At 43.8% G+C, this 19,727-nt stretch overlaps 1 protein-coding gene across 6 annotated transcripts in view; it reads right to left on the bottom strand.

Moving 5' to 3' along the window:
* Positions 1-2,600: 2,600 nt before the first annotated feature.
* TIAM1 (TIAM Rac1 associated GEF 1) overlaps positions 2,601-19,727 on the bottom strand; it is a 407,413-nt gene continuing 390,286 nt past the window's right edge. For all 6 annotated transcript variants that reach the window (XM_027101391.1, XM_027101428.1, XM_027101400.1 and 3 more), the window contains 6 exons: positions 18,556-18,664; positions 14,515-14,573; positions 13,496-13,598; positions 10,958-11,045; positions 8,847-9,019; positions 2,601-5,046 (listed from right to left, as the gene is read on the bottom strand). In XM_027101391.1, the coding sequence (XP_026957192.1) occupies positions 4,577-5,046; positions 8,847-9,019; positions 10,958-11,045; positions 13,496-13,598; positions 14,515-14,573; positions 18,556-18,664 (1,002 nt within the window). In that variant the 3' untranslated portion in view covers positions 2,601-4,576. The remainder of the gene's footprint in view (positions 5,047-8,846; positions 9,020-10,957; positions 11,046-13,495; positions 13,599-14,514; positions 14,574-18,555; positions 18,665-19,727) is intronic.

Below are 19,727 nucleotides of genomic sequence, written 5' to 3'. Positions count from 1 at the left end.
TCAAACATTGGCATCTTTTAGAGAAGGCTGTGGAGAATGTGACACTGCAATTCTGATCTCATATGCTTTATAAATAAGTGGCCGAATATTTTGAGTATTTTTTTTAATTTTTCTCCCTGTATTTTCATTTCTCCCTCTTCCCTACCTGCCCAATACTTACCTCTAAGAAGGGACTGTCACAGGGATTCCCTACTCCGGGATAGGCTTGTAGCAAGATGAAAAGCAGAAATTGCCTGTAAGACTCGGTTAAAAATTGGATATCAACAAAAAGTCGGAGGAAAAAGTAAGGGCTAGTCTACACTGCACTCCACACTCTCATCCAACCCACCCACACACAGAAAGGCATATCCACTGCCTGGGGATGCAGGCAGGAGAGGGAGGCCTGAGGGGTGGAAGGGGCAAGATTAGGAAAGGCATCCTGGTAACATACCAGCGGGGGACACAGCATGCAACGGACCTGGTTGCAAAGGCGGGAAACCTGAGCAGGGCAAAAGGAAACACTGGAGAGCACACCAGCCAACTTGACAGAGCCTGTGGACATTGACCAGGACAATGGTCGTGGCTAGAGCTACCTCGGTGGATGAATGGACCCCAAGACTGGAGGGAGGACTCCACCCTCATTACCTCCAAATCTTGACAACCAGGGAGAGAAAGGTGAAACGAGGGCATGTTCTGCCAGCCTGGTGGGATGCGAGCCCAAAAAAGAAATTAAGTTCAGGTAAAAAGGAATGGTTATTTCTGTATACTTGACTTCAAGCCCTCAATTTTTCCACACTGACAGATTCAGAAACTGGAAGGCAGCCCAAACTGCCTAATTCTCACTTATACCGAGTGCAACGTGTTGGAATAGTTGCATCAGGTGTCCTTCAGTTATCTCCCCAAAGAAATACAACGGGTACAGGAAGAAATCTTTTTGTATCTTAAAATGTATATATTGGTATAGCAGAGCCTGAATATACTTAAAAAGGGATGTGCTCCAGATCACTGCTCAACATCAAAACGTTTAGAGACTGCCAAACCAACACTTCTCAAACTTGAACATGCATTTGTATCACCTGGGTATCCTGTTAAAATGCAGGTCCCGCTTTAGTAGGTCTGGGTGCATTCCTAACAAGCTCCTAGGATCTGACGTTGATGCTGTTCATCCAGGAACCGCTCACCTGTGGCTGTGAGAGGAACTCTTTTATTTTAGGGAAGGCAGGCAGAGAAAACCTATTCACCTGGAGGGGAGGGGTGGGTAAGGTCAACTTTGACGGGGAAGGTTCTTAAGGGATTGGGGAGGAGTGAGATCTGGGGCTCTGAAAGGGAAAGGTGAGGCAGCCCCAAACCGCATTTACTTTTTCTGTGAGCCTGTGGAAGACTCAGGCAGCAAGACCCCCAGGGACAAAAGGTAGAGGCAGATCTTGTGTTCAAGAGCTCACCCGCCCAGGTCAGTCTAAGCTCTGCACTTCACCCCAATTCTTCCCCAGGCACCCCTCTCCCTGCTCGCACCAGGAGGGCGCAGGATACTGGAAAAGAGTGCTCAGCGCGGGTACAGATCCGTATCTGTGCTATTTCGTATTCTCCACTATCAGTAGACCAAGATGTCGAGGAACTGTAATGTCTTTTTGTCGTTGTTGTTAAAACTTCAAGCTCTACGGACAGATACATCACTCATATGTGGAATCTAATTTTTAAAAAATGATATAAATGAACTTACTTACAAAACAAAGACAGACACAGATTCTGAAAACAAACTTATGGTTACCAAAGGGGAAACGTGGGGGGAGGAATAAATTAGGAGCTTGGGATTAACATACACACGCTACTATATATAAAATAGATAACCAACCAGGACCTGCTGTATGGCACAGGGAACTCTACTCAGTAGTCTGTAATAACCTAGATGGGAAAAGAATCTGAAAAAGAATGAATATATGTATATGTATAACTGAATCACTTTGCTGTACACCTGAAACTAACACAACACGGTAAATCAACTACGCTCCAATAAAATTTAAAACAAAAAAAGCTTCAAGCTCTACCGACAGCAAACGATAAACACCATTATCATCTCATGTGTATGTGGAATCTAAAAAACGAACAAACAAACACAAATAAACCAAGCTCATGGATATAGAGAACAGAGGTGGTTGCCTAAGGTGGGGTGGGGGGATGGGCAAAAAAGGTGAAGGACATCAAAAGGTACAAACTTCCTGTTACGCAATAAGCCATGGGGATGTAATATACAGCATGGGGGCCGTAGCTCGTAACACTGTATTGCATATTCGAAAGTAGCTTAGGAGAGTGGGTCTTGAAGGTTTTCATCACAGAAAAATATTTTTTGTAACTGTGGATGATGATGGATGTTAACTAGGCTTTTTGTGGTGGTCGTTTTGCAGCATATACATTATGTTTAGTATCTGAAACTATCGATGTTATATATCAATTATACCTCAATTAAAAAGATAAAAAAAAACTTCAAGCTCCACCAAATCAGCTTTCCCTTGATGGTCACGACATTTATTTATCCAAAAAAAAGGCATCCTTAGGTATCTTCTCCCACATATTCTACAGTTCATATCCATCCTCCCACCCAAAAAGGCACAGGACTGTCCAGACACTTTTCAATATTTTTTATTGTTTGACAGGCATTTACAACGTTCCATTCATAGACCTAAAAACATAAAAATAGACCTTCTTTCAGCTTATAAAAGAAATATATAAGAACTTTTGACATAGACACATCATGACCTTATGTACAAGAGACAATGGCACCCTCTCCAAGCACCAGACTTTCCAGCATTTTCAGACAAACCCGTTGCACTGGGACTGGTAAATGGGACTATTAGAAGCCTCTGCTTCAGTTTTCCACCCAGACACAATCGAACTGGAGATGAAATGGAACAATGCAGTGATACGAAGGGTATAGAAATCATCCTAAAGCTCTTTAAGAAAATCAGAAGATATAGCAAAAATTTAATAGAATAAAACTCTCAAAAGATCAAGCTCAAAGCCCTGGAAACCCGAAAGGGGAGGGATACAGGGTGGGAAAGCAGGTAAAGCAAGCAGGGGCACAAGAGCATGATGGTCTGAACTCTCTATTGTCTGGAAATATAAAGTCATAACTGATTTTTATAAAATATAATTCCTAAAGCTACTATAAAATTCAGGTCTTTAAAGTACCTACTGATGTGTCAAACATCAAATAGATATTTTCCCCAAAAAGAAAGTTTTCATATTATTTAAACCTTTCTTAGGAAGTGGACATTGTGAAATGGGAAAAAAAAAAAAAAGCTATAAACCTTTTTTTTAAAAAAAGAAAATATTGAAAGTGCTTTAACTTGTTTTTGTTCTTCCTATTTGGAAATCTGTTTAGAACATTAGTTTTTTTAGCATGTTTACCCTGTTTTCTTGGCATGAAGAAGGTGTTAAACCCAAGACATGTTTTTGAAGAGGTGGTTTTGTTAAACGGTTTGGTTATGGACTGTCAGGGAAGGAGTAGGTAATCTATGGATGAAGATGCAACTGTGATGGGAAAACCAATGATCACCATGGCAACCCCACGAGGAGGAGTCTCCCCTCCCCCGCCATGTGCAACAGACACACACATTGCCCATCCCGGTGTCACCTTTAATCCAACCAAGCTCCCATCTCAAATAGAGATTCAAACATTTAAATTAAAAACAAAAGAAAACAAAAACAAAGCTGCTTCTTGGGAAAAGTTTCTCCTAAGCATCTTGTTGGCCTTTCATATATAAATATAAAATCACCACGTCTCACTCTCTCTGTAAAAGGTAAAATCCTCATTTTTTTAAACTCAGAGTTACACTAACACTGTGTAAAAGTCTCATCTGTTTGTGCCCCCTGCATCTCAGGTAAAATACAAAAAATAGTGTTTTTTTTTTCAAGTGATAAATTTGGATCTCTTTCCAAGGAGTTTGGCATCTTTATAATTCTATGCAAAACTAGAACTTCCGAACACCGACATCGAGTAAGACCAGCCATAGACCTAAACAGAAGAGGAAAAAGAAAAAAAAGAAAAAGGCTCATGGAAACGTATATCTCCACCTTCTCCTCACACATTCTTAAAATACACAGATATTCTCAGACATTTAAGAGGGAAAGGAGTAAGAACACTGCAAGCTGTACAGTTGCTTTGTTTCCCCAACTCGGAGATGGCTCCTGGATTGATTTCAGATAGAATCTTTTATTTTTTCGTGTGCTACCCTTTAAACTAATCTGTAGTACATACTTCAACTCCTGGGGTAATTTGCTTTCCAGTGCTATAGAATTTTTTGTTTTTTTGTTTTTAATTCTTTAGGCCCTGATTGAGAATAAATAAAAGCCCTTGGTAATATAGAGAGATAGGACTCAAGCTGATTTGGGATTCTTGAACAATTCTTTCCGATGTTGTTAGAAACGATAAAGTTGGGCGGCTACATGGCTTCAGAACAAAGTCAGCTGCCGAAACCGTGTGTGCAAGAGTGCGACTTAAAGGGAACATTCTCCCCCTCGAGAATCCGGGAGGGGCGTGGAGTAGGGGCGGGGCGGGAGACGTATCTACAAGGACTGTCTCTACCGGGGCACGTGGCCGTCAGATCTCAGTGTTCAGCTTCCTGGAGGGGGCAAAGTCTTCACGCCTAACCCAAATGACCTCGTCGCTCGTGCTCTCCGGGCCTCCGTTGACGCCCGAAAGGGCGGCTTGCTTCTTGAGCTGCGTCATGCGGGATGCGTGACTATCCAGGGCCTTCTGGCATCTCTCCCGCTGACTGATGGAGGCGGCCTGAAGCCGCTCCTGCAGGTCTCGGTCCGCCGCGGCGCCCTTCACGGACTCACAGAACTCATCATCGTCACTGAGGATGTCTGTCTCCTTGACGTCATCGTGCTCCTCGTACTGAGTAAGGTCAAACTGTTCCTCTACCCAGCGGTCAGTGTCCCCGCCCCCGGGGTGCTGCTGGGATTCTTTCTCCGGGCTGCTGGCGGAGATGGCATCAGAATCAATGGTAAACCTGTTTCGGGCCAGTCGCCGCCTCCTCCTCCCAAGAGACTTGCTTGGGGCGGACACTGCGCACACACACAAAAATATAAAAATAAAACGCCCACATGCTTTACGTGCGATGCAAATCCAGAAAGCAAATACAAGAAGAGGAAAGGAAAGACTACATGATATGCATTCAGGACCTGGATGTCGTTTGGGGCTTAAAGTCCGGATTTCACCAGTCTGTCTTGGGGTCTTTTTTTTTTTTTTTGTCTTGGGGTCTTTACCTTGCACAGGTGTCTGGACGTGGAGGATGTTACAGCTATCGATGGAAGGGCAAGGACGGGGGGCAGCTGGGGGCGGCATATGGGTGGGTTGTAGGTTACGGGGTTGTATTTCCCTCTGAAATAATTTCTCTACCCTGTGCACCTGGGAGACAGGGAGTGCAGATTCTTGCTGCTGTCGAGTGCACCACTGATGTTGGGATTAATCAGTGCCCTCAGTTCCGACCATGGCCCATGTCACAGTGCTCTGGGAATCTCCCAGGGCTGTCCTAGAGTCATTTAGCTGGAATAGATCTTTAGTAAGGATGGGGGAGGCCTCCAGAGTTTCATTGTCTTTGTGGAAATCACCATGATATATCAAGGAGGGAAAAACACTGGTCCAAGTTATATTGCTTTCTGGAAAACTGAATGTAACATTTCTCGAGGATCTGCAGGTACCTTAAGGGCACAGCACTGTTTTTGGAGAAGCTACAGAAAGAGTGGGTCTCAGAGATATGAAGTCCTCTTTCTGACAAAGACCCATGTGAACTTGAGGCTAAAGCAAATGTGAGCCTTCGTCCCTCCTGTCTCTGTTCTGTGTATCCCCAATTTCTCTTCTACAAAGCAATTAAACTACCAGTGCCGGAGTGGAAGGAGAAATAAATAATACAACACCCAAGCAGCTGATTAACAAAGTGCTAGATAAAGTGACTAAGAGTTAAGAAAAACAAATCTTTGAATTCATTCTTTCACCCTACTGCCCTCTAGGAAGCCAGTATTTTAAAAACAAAAGACACCACCCAATCAAGCAAACAATCACACACACACACACACACACAAAGACACATGGAAACGCTGCCACTTCTCCCTCGATACTGAAATGTACCATGTGCTTTCCAGTGGGAGGCAGGAGCCTAGATACCACTTAGGAGCTACTTTCCTGAAATCTAAGCCTGAAAAACCATTAAACTGCTTCAGTGCTGCTAGAAGTAAGGTGACTATTCACAAGTACCGCCAAATGCAGCCTTGACTTCAAATACAGCAGGTACAAGGTCAGTGAGCTGGACAGTGGTCTAAACTGGCACCCACTCTGACCATCCTCTGTCTCAGATCCCTGTGCTTCCATCATCGTTCCTGAGTGTTCTATCATCTTAAAGCATGGAGTAAATAGACACCATTCTCACTCAAGGAGGGGAATGAAAATCATTTCCAGGAAAAATGGAAAAAAGAAAGAATTAAAAAAAAAAACAAAACTACTACCACTACTACTATTACTCCATTGGAAAGATGCAGAAATTACTGTTCAATTTTATCTCAGTACCACCAGGGTGGAGCCTGGCTCTCTCCAATCACTCTATTAGATTTACCTCAATTCCAAACTGGGATATTGGAAATATCTGTCAATGATGTGCAGGTTTAAGTATTTAGGAGTAAAGTATGTGTCAAAAGTAAGATGAGTTGATGGATGACAGATGAATAAATATGTGACAATGAAAATATAAAAAATATTACAGACAGTAGGTATGAATGTATACAATTCTTTCATTTGTTCTATATGCCTGAAAATTTTCATAAGAAAATGTTGGAAAAACAAAAAACATGTAGTTAGGTTACTGGCAGACATAAAGTGCTTTTAGACTAAGGGAGACTGGCTATTTGCCTTTACCGAGCAAAAAGAGAAATAAACTAGCTGGGTATTCATGACAATGCATAATGAAGCGTAAGAATAACCCAGCCAGTCTTCCCTGGTGGCGCAGTGGTTGAGAGTCCGCCTGCCGATGCAGGGGACACGGGTTCGTGCCCCGGTCCGGGAATATCCCACATGCCGCAGAGTGGCTAGCCCCGTGAGCCATGGCCGCTGAGCCTGCGCATCCGGAGCCTGTGCTCCGCAACAGGAGAGACCACAACAGTGAGAGTCCCGGGTACCGAAAAAAAAAAAACCCAGCCAGCCTTACGGGGTTCCAGGAGACAATCTTTGATTTGAGTATTTCCACTGTTCACTATTAAGACTGACTAGCTAGTGCTGTGCCGACCCACTCCAACACCATTTTTAAATCATCTAATTGGAAGATCCTGACAATAGCGAGGTGCTTCAAAAGCAGAGTGATAAAGACTTTCTTCAGCCAAAAATGAGCCACCAGGCAGCAAACCTTCCTATCAGCCGAAGCCGACAGGCTCTGACATCAAGGCTCCTCCAGGCTCTGACATCAAGGCTCTCTCCCTTGATGTTCAAGATGATGCGGTAGGTTGTAGCAACTCTGTTTTCTCCCCAGAGGGATCTCAGCAGGAAAACTTCTGAGTGTCCTACAGACTAAAAATGCTTAGTTTCAAAGTAAATGCAGCTCTGACTTTAGGTTCCTCGACTAACAACAGAAACCCGACCAAAGACAGGTGGGGTTTCCTGAGGTTGGCACGCATGTTCCCGATCCTAATTAAATATATGTGGCAAGTAAAAGGAACAAAGGAGACAATTCCAAGGTGAAGTTCTCTGCTGTGAGCTCTAAAGGGATGAGAAAGCTTTTTACATGAGGACTCCATGAGAAATTGTGGATAGGGAAGTAGGCAAGACACTGGTGAGCCCAGAATAGTACTAAGGGTTCACCATACCAGGTTTTCAGTAAACACTTATCAACTGATTGCAGAATAGATATAACTAGCCCCTTAACATTAGTTAAACTAAAGTACTTAAAGAGTATAATATACTCCATCAGGGTTATGTCTATGAAAACCTTCAACCATTCACAGTACCATACCTGCCTCTTCAACACAATTGAGAACAGGCGGAAAATTCTTTAGAACAGAGATCAGAAGCCTTTCTGTCAAATGCAAAGGAAGCCTCTTTTGTTGGAATCTTCCCTGCAAAATTCTGGACTGCCTCTTAAGAAAGGAGTGATTAAGAAATGTTATGCCTTGATGTCATTAATACCTAAGTGTTATGAAAATATCTTTCTTCCTAGATAGACTTTAATGCCATTTACAGGTAGTAGTATTGATGTTTACTGCTTCAAGGTGGTAGAATAAGTCCTAAAAGAATATTTACCCTGGGACTACTTGAACTCCAGATTCCTCTTTTCTAATAGCAGCTCAAGGCTTCCCTAAATGAACATGGAAACTAAAAATAAAGTTGCAGGCCCAAAGTGAGGGTAAAAATCTGATGGGTCATCTGGTCTACCAAACATGGCCTCCTTACTGAGAATATGCATGGCTGTTGTTTCTCGAGGACAAAGCCACCACGTTCTCAGAACGGTGGGCTGTGACTATGCTGAGACATCACACACTGCTTTTTGCTGGACAAAGCTGGCTGTCATGCAAAGCAGCAACTCTCATTCGGCAAGCGGGCTAAGACAGCCCCTCTAGAAAGAGAATGTGCTCACTTCCCAGCTTGGCAAATGAGAGGGGAGCTCACCAGCCAGAAGGAGGAGGGCAGCGAAGGGAAAGCCTGAGGGAGGGCAAGAGGCTTAAACCAAGGGAGGGAGGCAAGGGCCGGGAACCTCACACCAGGGCAGAATGTACTCCAGCGTTAGCCCCCGCAAGGACACGTCTAAGTCTTGCTCAATGAGGACGTCAGTTCTACAGTGGAGTGGGGATGACAGGGATCTTGAACGTCTGAATCCCCACAGTACCTGCCCTGTTCATGGCTGGCCTGGCCCCTTTCAGCGCACACAATCGTTTTCCTCCAAAAGGGACATATTGCTGGGACGAGGGAAGGCTTTCGGTCTTCAGGAGCTGTCTTCTGTGCTTATCACGCAGGATGGAATGCACAGCCTTCAAGAACTCCTTTCTGCTCTCTGGGGAGCTATGAAAAGAAGATTTACACCTATTAGGGAAACAGCACTGAACACACGATGGAACTTCTGATGTTATCAGGTGCAGCCAAACAAATATCCCTGAGGACCAAAGGTTAAAGACTGAGGCCGCGACTCCAATTTCACTGCCGACCAGCAGTGTTTTCACCGCTGGAGATAAAGAACACGTATTCCTTTCCCTTTATGCTTTGTGATTCATCTCCCGCAGCCAATTTGGGACCGAGCAGCCCATAAATGAATAGATTGATGGAGAGATGGATTTTGCACCACAAAGTTGCCAGATTCTGCTCTTGGTACTTAAGGCAGAGCCTTTCAGTCTAAAATGTTTTACAGACAAAGGAACCACAAGATTCTTGCTGCTCTGCAGCGCACTTGGAAACTGATGTCCCAACATCCTTCGTTTCCTCTGAGTTGTATATCGATGCCTGTTAAATATCAACACCTTCCATGACACACGTCAGCATGTAAATATTAAAGTTACATTGGTAAGAACTGGAAAATCTTCCCAATTTGCACGATAAAAAAAGTGCTTCTTAGGTTAGTTATTTTTCTTGTTAAGTTCTTAATAGTTTTACCCAGGCAAGTTTTAGCTGGCATTCCTTATTAACAATGAATATGGCATCTCTACGGGCGGCCTCATTGGACCCTGTGGATTTATCAACAAAGTCGCAAGCAGATTAGCCTAAATAGACTGTAAAGATGGTGCTAAACCACATGTAGATTATCTGAAAAAAAATTTCAATTCTAGTTCCAACAGCTTCCTGGGATCTGGATTTGTTGATCCCTGTCACCCAACATCCAACAAAGAGGCAATGAAGAAACACAAAACATGGGCTTTGAAGTCAAACCCACTGAGTTTGAACTCAGTATTCATTTGCTATAAGGTTTTAGCCAAGTAACCTCTGTGAGCCTTGGCGCCCCATTTGTAAAATGGAATAACAGCAGCTCGGTCTGACTAAGTGAAATAATGCATGTAATCCCTCTTGCGTCTCCCTAAACGTGCCTTCTTACTGTATCAGCAGCCACGTTATAAAATATTACTAACAACCATAAAATATTGATTCTGTTGAGTTTCTATTGTGTGTGTGGGCAACCCATAGTATACTACCCACGGTGTGGGGTAAGTACTGAATAAATTACTAAGCACCTATGATAAAATTAAAGCATCATGGAGTACAGATCATATTTAAAGCCAAATGTATCAGAATGCTGGCTGTTGGCACCATCCAGCCTGGTGTCTTTAGGCCAAAAATAAGAGAGAGAGAGAGAACTGGCTGCACTTGAGAAAAGTACAATTCTCAAATTCTTAACGACAGAGCCCCAAAAGGAGGAAGATGAGGAAGACGAGGGGATGGTGAGAGGAGGGAAAGAAGAAGAAGAAGGAAGTGGAAGCCCACATCGTAAGTTCAGCTTCCACTCCAGATCCGTAGATGAACCTGAGTCACTTGAGCCAGCCTCCCTAGGTCGAAGTTTCCCCCACACGACGAGGAATCCCAGCAACATTGCACACACCCTCACCTCCTCCCAGGTGACTCTCCATCTGCTGTGCCTCAGAGATGTTACAGTATAAATGATGCACCCAAACACCCAAACAAAACATGAGACAACCATGTCCTTCTAACCCACCAAATGTACGTATAGGAAGAAAGCCCTCGTTTGAATGTCAAATATATAGGTGAAAATTCCGATTTCCTTTTAGAAAGATATTAACCAGGTTACTGTCTACATTCTGATAAAATGAGTTTAATGTATCCGATTACTGTTACTTGATAAGTGTTAAATAATTTCTCAAGTGCACAAGAGAAAGAATGTAGCTTCTAGGGATGCACAGGCTGGTGTGCAGAACCCAGAGGGGTTGGGGACACCAAGCACTGTCACATCCCTTCCCTCTGGGCGGCACCTCCCACACTTCACGGCTCCAGGCTCACCTGCAGCACAGGTGGAAGACCCTCTCCGGCCTCCCTTCAGACTCCGATTTTACGTGGACAATTTCACACACAGCATTTGCTTCTGCATCTAGAGAAATTAAAACAAGGACGAATGAGAGCATGTTTCAAAGAGATTTATTTGCATTTTTACAAAAGCATTTCCCATGCTTTGGTGTAGGATTAAAGAGAACAGAGCCACATATGACCAAAGAAACTTCATTCCTATCCCGTGATCTCAAGAGACAAAATGATTGAGAACTTAATGGGCGTGAAGAAAAAGAATGCTTGGAAAATTACCAGTTGCTAAAATCTCCTTCTGGATGGTCTAAAAGGACAATCAGTCAATCATATTGATGGAAAAACTGACCCTTTTAGCTGCACAGCCCGTTTGGCTGAACTATTTTAATTAAGTGATTAGTTGTTTTGGCAACAGTTGGACTAGACAGAGCCCAAGATTCCAGTGCTGATTTCATCAGGCCAGTGATATAAAGAGGCAGGCCCCTGCCATCTGCAGCACAGCCTTCCCCCTGAGCGACTGGGACTAGTGCCCTGGACAAGCACGTCCTGGAAACGAATGGGATTCCTCTTTCTCAGCCTGCCCACAGCACCCAACCTGAAGGAAGCCAGAATGGTACACTGAGAAAGTGAGAAACAGTTATATTTAGAAACAACTTCTAAGTCTTTCAGTGCCTGAATATCATATTATTTTGCCGGGTTATTCATCATTAGTGTTTATGAAAGAAACAATTCACTGCAGACCTCAAGACTGCACGTTGTGAAGTCTCATCCTTACCTAATGGTTCAAAACCCTAGTTACAAACTCTCATCGTGCCCACATTATTTAACCAAGCAGGACCCATATGCAGACAGTTTCACAGGTTTTCCCAAACGAAGACGAAATCTAGAAATTTCCATCTTCTGATTCTCATATCCACTGGAATTTATTTCATAACAGGAGATGTGTTGGCTAGTCTCTGTAAGTCCATTAAAATAAACTTTTATCTTGATTTTAAACTTGATTTGAATGAAAAACCGAGGGCGGGAACGGAATATCATCTTCACAAAGCTGGCTTTGTTTTCCAAACTTAAATTCTTCATGTATTTAGTCCTCAATGAAGGCAAAATTCCTGGCTAAGGAGCCTTTGCGGTTTGTTATAAGCATACGCTTTCCTATTTATAAACCAGGCGCAAGGAAACATATGAACTAGATAATTCATCATCTAAGATTGCAAAGTAAGACAATGCTAGTGTTTAAGTGCCCAAACCTCAAAATATTATTATAGCTGTTTGTAGACCTATGATGTATAAGGGCCTGAAAATTCATGTGTAAATCAATTTGACAAATCAAATCAAAGCTAAAAAGGCACGAGGGTCCTCTGGGCCAGTAGGTTAGACAGAAACCTTCTTAAGGCAAATAATCGTCCCCAATACATTTGCCAGACGTGGTTTCTGCATTTGAGTTTTCCTCCTGCAATGCATAACAACTGAGAAGGACGTGGCATCTACTTTAACTTGGGTGGGTAACTGGAGGTTTCCCAAATACTGCAGAAGGTTTTTCCTCATGACACTGGACTAGGGAAGAGGTGGTTCTATAAGGATGAGAGCCAATTTTATGGCTCATGGAGGTGACAAATGAAAACGGGGAGAAAATGAGTGACACCAACCGGACATGAAGAACTTATCGCTCATGCTAGATGCCAGAAACACAAAAGAGAAATACAGATCCACTGTGCACCTGCAGAGGTCCACTTCCATGGCCCCTCTTACAACCAGAAAGTTGTACCTGCTGTCCAAGTGGGACGGGAATAGGGGTGTCCCGAGAGTTTCCACTTGACCTCAAAGGTGCTCCCTCTCAGGTGTGCCCGGGAGAACCATTGCTGATTGCTCCTCCCTAAAACAGCCTCAAATTAAGCCCTGGATGGGGCCTCCGAGTCATAGCAATATTGCTATTCTTAGTCAATACCGTGCTGACATTCACTTCTCTTCTCATGTGCTAAAGCAGCAACTGATCATCTTAGCAAGTACTTTCATCACTACCTAACAACTTGCTTCACGGCTACGTGGGTCATAGAAAAAGAACTGACACTTCGTGCTGATACAAAGATAAAGATTTGTAAGGCTTCAGGAAGAAAGAATGTATTCAATCGCGTTTTTTGGGCTTCGGGTGGTCTTTTTGGGTCTCCCAGTTCAAAGGCAAGTGAGTTATTTACATAGGCTTTGTCTGCTGATGGTCACAAAGATTCTTCCCAGAAGTACAAGACTCATTGCTACTTAGATGTGAGTCCCTGCAGTATTATTAACATATATAACAGAATGAATAGAATTCCTTGGAACAATATTAAAGGCACTACCTCCATTCACTTAGTTCATTCATTTAATAAACAGCTGGGTAAATAAGAGGCAATGGAGAGACTGAGGGAAAGGAGACTTAAGCATAGAAGGAAAAAGATGGTAGGGTGGTTAGAACCAAGAGTGTGGATTCAGAAAAACAATTCATACATACACAGAAATAGGTACCCAACCTGTTTCAGAGTTTACCTGCACTTGCCAAAGCTCGAACCTGCAAAGCTTCGGTAGGAATCATGTGTCGAAATCGGAAGGGGTCCCAGTCCTCGTAAATTGAAAGCCTGTGAGATCCTACCTGCAGGAAGAGAAGGAACTAGGTGCATGAGAAGTCTGTGCTCAGCCCGGACCAGACCCGCACACACTTTCTAAACCAGTAATGTTGCAGACATAGAGAACAGACTTGTGGTTGCCAAGGGGGAGGGGTATGGGGGAGGGAAGGACTGCGAACTTGGGGTGAGCAGATGTAAACTATTACATAGAGAATGGAGAAACAACAAGGTCCTACTGCAGAGCACAGGGAACTCTATTCAATATCCTGTGATAAACCATAATGGAAGAGAATATAACAAAAGGAATGTCTACATGTGTGTAACTGAGTCACTTTGCTGTACAGCAGAGACTGGCACAACACTATAAATCAGCTATACTTCAATAAAATAATACAATTTTTAAAATATGTCATTAAAACAAATAAATAAATTGTTTTAATTTTCAAAAGAAAACCCAACAAGAACAACAACAAAGCAGTGATGCTGGAACCCCGGGTCACTCCCCCGTGTGCACTTTTGTTCACCCAGCAGCAAGCCAGAGGCCATGGGACCAATCTGCTGAGGGTGCGCGAATAAGCTTGCTAACCAAAGTCAGGCCAAAGAGAGACAAAGGAAGAAAGAGAAAAGGATCCCAAACAAGCACAGAGGGGCAGGAAGAACAGGCAGTGGATAAAAATAGTATTAGGAAGGTAGGTTCTGGCCATGGTAGGCCCAATAGCTGTTTACTTTCATGCTCTAAACGTGAGTCTGCCTGCAGGAAGGCAGGATGGGCAATTTCCTTAAGTCCTCAGCAATACTTAAAAAAAGTCATAAAACACTCAAAAAAAATCATAAAACACTCACGCCCGACAAAGGTGTAGAATTACAAGTACGCAGATAGAGCTGAGGAACAGATAGTAAGGGAGATACTTTGAAACTATGGGGTGAAATAAGAAGTCTTACAAGTTTCCTCTTCTGTTTGGAACCATCTTTATACACAAGGACCACAGCAGTTTTGAAGACTGGAAAAACATAAAATGAAGGCAGTTATGGCACATAAGGGGTTGGGTTTTCCCCTTCACTTTCAATAACTTGTGGTAACAAACACTACCGTTATGAAGAGGACAGACAGTCCCCATGAATCGGCTCCCATTCCACCCTCCACTCACTCAGCACATCTGAGAGATGCAAAAACCTGTTAAGACAAAATTTTCCAGGTCCCAGATAAACAGAAAAAGCCTGAAGAGATGGAAATAAACCCTCCTGCCCCAATGGAAACTTTTGGGTAAAATATATTTTCACTATGGTATCAATTCAAGCTTAAAACTTCAGCGTATACACATTTAACAAAAATGTACTAGTTCAGCAGCTGCAGGAACAATACGAACATCAATAATAATAATGCTTACGGTAACTTATATTTATGCAAATTAAGCTAATATTACACACACGCAGAGTGCTCCTAATTCAGGAAATGTAATTCATCTTTTTTGACCTCAATAAATAAAAATTAGTTTATGAAGTAGAATGCAATTTTACTTTTTCCAAACAGGATGAATCACGATAAACCACTTAGAAGCAGGGAGTATGTAGTTTTATTCTTATATTCTTTGGGGGTGGGGGAAGATACAATGGAGTTATGCATAATCTTCCACAGAATTCCTTAAACAATGCCAAGAACGTTCAGCACTCAGTGATTCTGACTCCCCCTGGAGAGGAAAGAAGAACTGGTGTCCAGAACGACAAGGAAGGGTGACCCCAGCCCATCCTTGGCTCCCTGTATCAGGGTCTCCATCTCCCTTCACACTCTGACCCCAAGGCATAGCAGGGACCACGTTAGTCACATGGCAGCTGGAGGGGGCACACCTGGTGTACCAGACACACAATTACAGGGAATTCTCAGGGACAGGCTCCCCAGGCTCCCAGACTCTCTGCAGACTAACCCAACGTGTCTGGTACATGTTTTATCATTTTTTATCCTACTGACCCATCAGGCTCCGTTTGTGTAAGACTGCAGGAAAAAAAGCTTTCGGGTACAAAGAAGCGGACCCCAGGCACTGGGTCTGAGCTGTCACAGCACCTGACTTCATAAAAGTCCCAGAGGACAGACTGCGAGGTTCCCACTGACCCCAGGAGGCCACACCAGCTCTGCATGGAGGCTGCACAGTAGCACCCGAGGTGGCCCTCTGTCCTTACCATGAAGCCTTCAGAAATCAGTGTTCAGGACAGCAGGTCCCTTTAAAACGGAGGGAGCTCCACTGCACAAGAGGGTGAGGTTGCCAGTGAACTTAGTCTCAGAAGACCCACCATCTCACTGGGACCAGGGCTCAATGAGGTTGTTGCTGTGACTCTAAGAAGGCTACTGGTCTGCCTCGGTTTACCTGGACCATCTAGAATCACAGCGGTAGGGCCAGAGTGGACCTCAGTCTGGGCTATGAGCATTTCCTCCTTGATCCCTCCCTGATCCGCAGCCGACTGTCACTCAGTTGACTCCAAGTGCTGCCCATCCCTTCAGACATGGCCTTGATGTCCAAAACGCCTGGCTGCCCTGACCAGCCTAAATCCCTCTCTCGATATCCCCAAAGGTGAACATCTAACACCCTTTAAGGCCGAAACCTAAACAAACTATTTCTTTCCTTCTTTTAAAGGTGGTGATGGTCAGCCCTGAGTACAGACTAGCCGTCCTGGGAGTAAAACATCACGGTGCTGGGTGGGCAGCCGGTCAACTTTGTTTTCGGAAGAAAGCAGCACTATGTCCTGAGATCAGAGCAACGGAAACAAGACAACCACATTTTAACCCCAAAGCTGCCTGTTCAGTGGTAATTAAGTTACTTCCCTCACAGCAACTCTTCCTTGTTTCAAAACACATTTCTAGGGCTTCCCTGGTGGCGCAGTGGTTCAGAGTCCGCCTGCCGATGCAGGGGACAACGGGTTTGTGCTCCGGTCCGGGAAGATCCCACGTGCCGCGGAGCGGCTGGGCCCGTGAGCCATGGCCGCTGAGCCTGCGCGTCTGGAGCCTGTGCCCCGCAACGGGAGAGGCCACAACAGTGAGGCGCGCGTACCGCAAACAACACAAAACAAAACAAACAAAACACATTTCTAAGGCTCTGTTAGTTCTGCTTGCTAGTTAAAAATCACACCAAAACTGCCAAACATGTCACCTTTTAAGGACTGGGAATCCGTAAATAAGCTCATTACGATGATGACAGCCTGCCTTGAGCCAAACACATACATTGCCCCTCAAACCTCAAGAATGGCATTCTCCTGAACCCTTTCTATCACAGGCTGGCAAACTAGGGCCTGCCTGTTTCCGCACAACCCGCCAATACTAGTGCCCATTTGTTTACATACTGTCTACAGCTGCATCTGGCTACTTATGGCCTCTTGGTCTGTGAAGGTTAAAATATTTACTATGTGGCCTTTTACAGAATAAGTCTGCCAACCTCCTACTTTGTCCCAGTCAAAGGATTTTCTTTTTCTAAATCTGTTTATTTCTAACTATAGGAAATATGTAAAATTCAGGAGACAGGCATGAAAAATCCCAATGTTGAACTCTGGAATGGTTCACCAATAGCCCAGCATCAGAAAGAGGGAGAGAGACGGTTTGGATCATTTCCTTCAGAATCCTACACCCCATAAGTGACCTACTCAGAAGCATCAGAAAGCTCCCAGACCTCTCCAAGAAGAAATTGCCACATAAGAAATGCAACTGTTAATGATGGAAAAACAAAACAAAGCAAAACAGACAGTATCCCTCCCCCTGCCCAAAATACCCACTACTATCAAAACCCACCAGCATGTCAAAATACCCCACTACTCCTCTGTATATCATATTTAGTCACATGTTTTTCCTTCACATTTATAGGCTCCTTTATTATTTTTAATGAAATGGCATCCACAGCTACAGTGGCTCTTTGGAACCTTTAGGAATATCACTAAGGTTTTCAATGAAAGCTGAGTCATCTACTTAGGAAGTCCAATAAATCTTTGTATTAAATACTCTGATTTTAATATCACTAGGATGTTCCATTTGGGAATGCACTGTTCACATCGTAAAAGAAAAAAAAGAGTTCAGTTAAAGAAGCAGGAAGCAGGAACACCCTCCCTCTTCTGCCCCCAGAAAGATAAGGTAAGGAAGGAGAATGGAAATACTAGACTTCCTTTATACTATGTTCCTGCCCATGAATCTTCTAGTGGGAGGCTAGGAAAAGACACAACCTAAAACAAAAGCATGAACACTGATCACTGATCATGACTGACCATTTTATACCCAGGAATAACACTGCATGCTGTACAAGCATTTACGCACAACAGTGAGCCATGTCTCCTGAATATGTACAGTGCCCAGTGGACTAACCCATAGTTTTTCTCACTCAAAAAGCATTTTACAACATAACCACATGAGATTTCTAATTGCAGCAACTGCATCCATCTGAACTGGCTTATTGGAAAATTAATCATTCGCAAACATCACTACTTTCGCCGCTGTTGGCCACAATGCGATTGAGAAGCACCTCGTAACGGATCAAGGCGTCCAGTGATGCCACAACAGGTGAGGTGAGAATCATGCCCTGAATCCTGGCATCACACAGAGCAACACAGAGTTGGGAAGAGAATAAAAGGACTGGGGAGCTCAGAAACAGAGAGAGTTTTGTCTTGATTTTTCACTTGATTTTTCCTTGGTTTATTTTAACTTATTATTTTGAAAAGATATTCAGAGCAGCAGCTTAAAAAAACTCTTTTCCTGCCCATATGTCTATACCTGGGGGAGACCTGAACAGCCATTCCCTCCCTCTTGGTAGCTGGGTGGCCACGTTCGTCATACTTAGCTGGAAGGTTTAATTTAGTATCTGTGACATGTTGGTGGCCACAGCAGGAAGGCAATGCAGAAAACTGTAATTAACTATATTTTAATAAATTGTGTCTTGGAAAAGAAAGGTTAACTTAACTGCGAAAAATAAGCCAGCCTCCCTCTTCCCCTCCAAACCTTCTCGTGACACATACCAAAAGCTGCCAGTTCGGGCTCCTTTTTCCACTTTCCCAGCGAGGCCGGCGGGTTTGGCCAGATCACAGTGGTGTGCAAAAGCAGGTCTCCCATGCTCAGATCTGCAACCTGAAATCCAGGGCAAAACTTACTGGGCGATGTTAAAAACACTCAGATATCCATGACATTTTAAAATTCAACAGGCTGGTGTCAACTCAACTTCAAGAAAATAATGTCTCCAAATAATGTCTCTCATTTGGTCAACTTTTTTTCCCTTATCCTGCTTGCCTATCAGAATTTCAAGAATAAGGTGGCCAAAAGGTACAAATCGGGCCTCTGAAATTCACACGCAGTAAACCTGTCGAAACTGATGAACAAAATTGGAGCGGGTTTGTGTTCAAATGGAGAGTTAGCTAAGGAGCACAAATGGCTGTCGACAACAAAGATCCAGCCCGGGAAACTGCACACATTGCCACCTGAGTTTAACTCCCTTTGGAGCCAGGGTCTTCTGGGAAGCAGTGGGATCAATTATTTCTTCTTCTTCCGACTCATTTTAAGGAAGATTTCATTTCACTTTAGAAGAGGGAAAAGAAGCCAACTGAGGAGTTGGGAGATTGTTCTTTAAGCTTGTGCAGCTCTGGAAACCATGAGGTCTAGTGTTGTGTCCCCGAAGGTCAAATCTAAACCATCTCAGATGGACAAGTTCCTCTTCTCCTTGTAGAGACATGATGATCCTGAGATTCCACTGGTGTCTACACCTCGCAAGAGTCATGTGTGCCTTTTTCACTGGAGTCCTTGGCCCACTTCCAAGTCTATCAGAATCCCATCCTCCCACCCACTCAGCATCCTAATCACAGGCGAAAGGATCATCTGGTCTCTCAATGTGCTCCCTGTGCAAACATGTCAGAGCACGAGGCTTTGCAGAAATCAGAGTCCACGGTCCATCCCACTGGGAAACACCATAAATTGTTAGGAGGGTCTCCCTCTAGCACGCCTCCCTGAAGCACCTGCCCACCAGCCTCTCACTTCTGCTCTGCGTCCACAGAAACCAAGCCCGAGTCCTTCTTCCTCAAAGCAGCAATTTGAATATTTGAAAACTTGATGTTGAGCTTCAAGGACAAATGGCTCTGGGTTTGTTTTTTTTTTGCTGCTTTTGATCTGACTGGGTTTCTAGATACAACAGCTGCCGCGC

This window comes from Aethalodelphis obliquidens, unplaced genomic scaffold (genome assembly GCF_003676395.1).
Source record: "Aethalodelphis obliquidens isolate GAN/ISIS:26980383/991018 unplaced genomic scaffold, ASM367639v1 scaffold1, whole genome shotgun sequence".
Lineage (NCBI taxonomy): Eukaryota > Metazoa > Chordata > Mammalia > Artiodactyla > Delphinidae > Aethalodelphis > Aethalodelphis obliquidens.
Note: the sequence above shows the minus strand (reverse complement) of the source record. Positions and strands in the feature narration are given on the sequence as shown.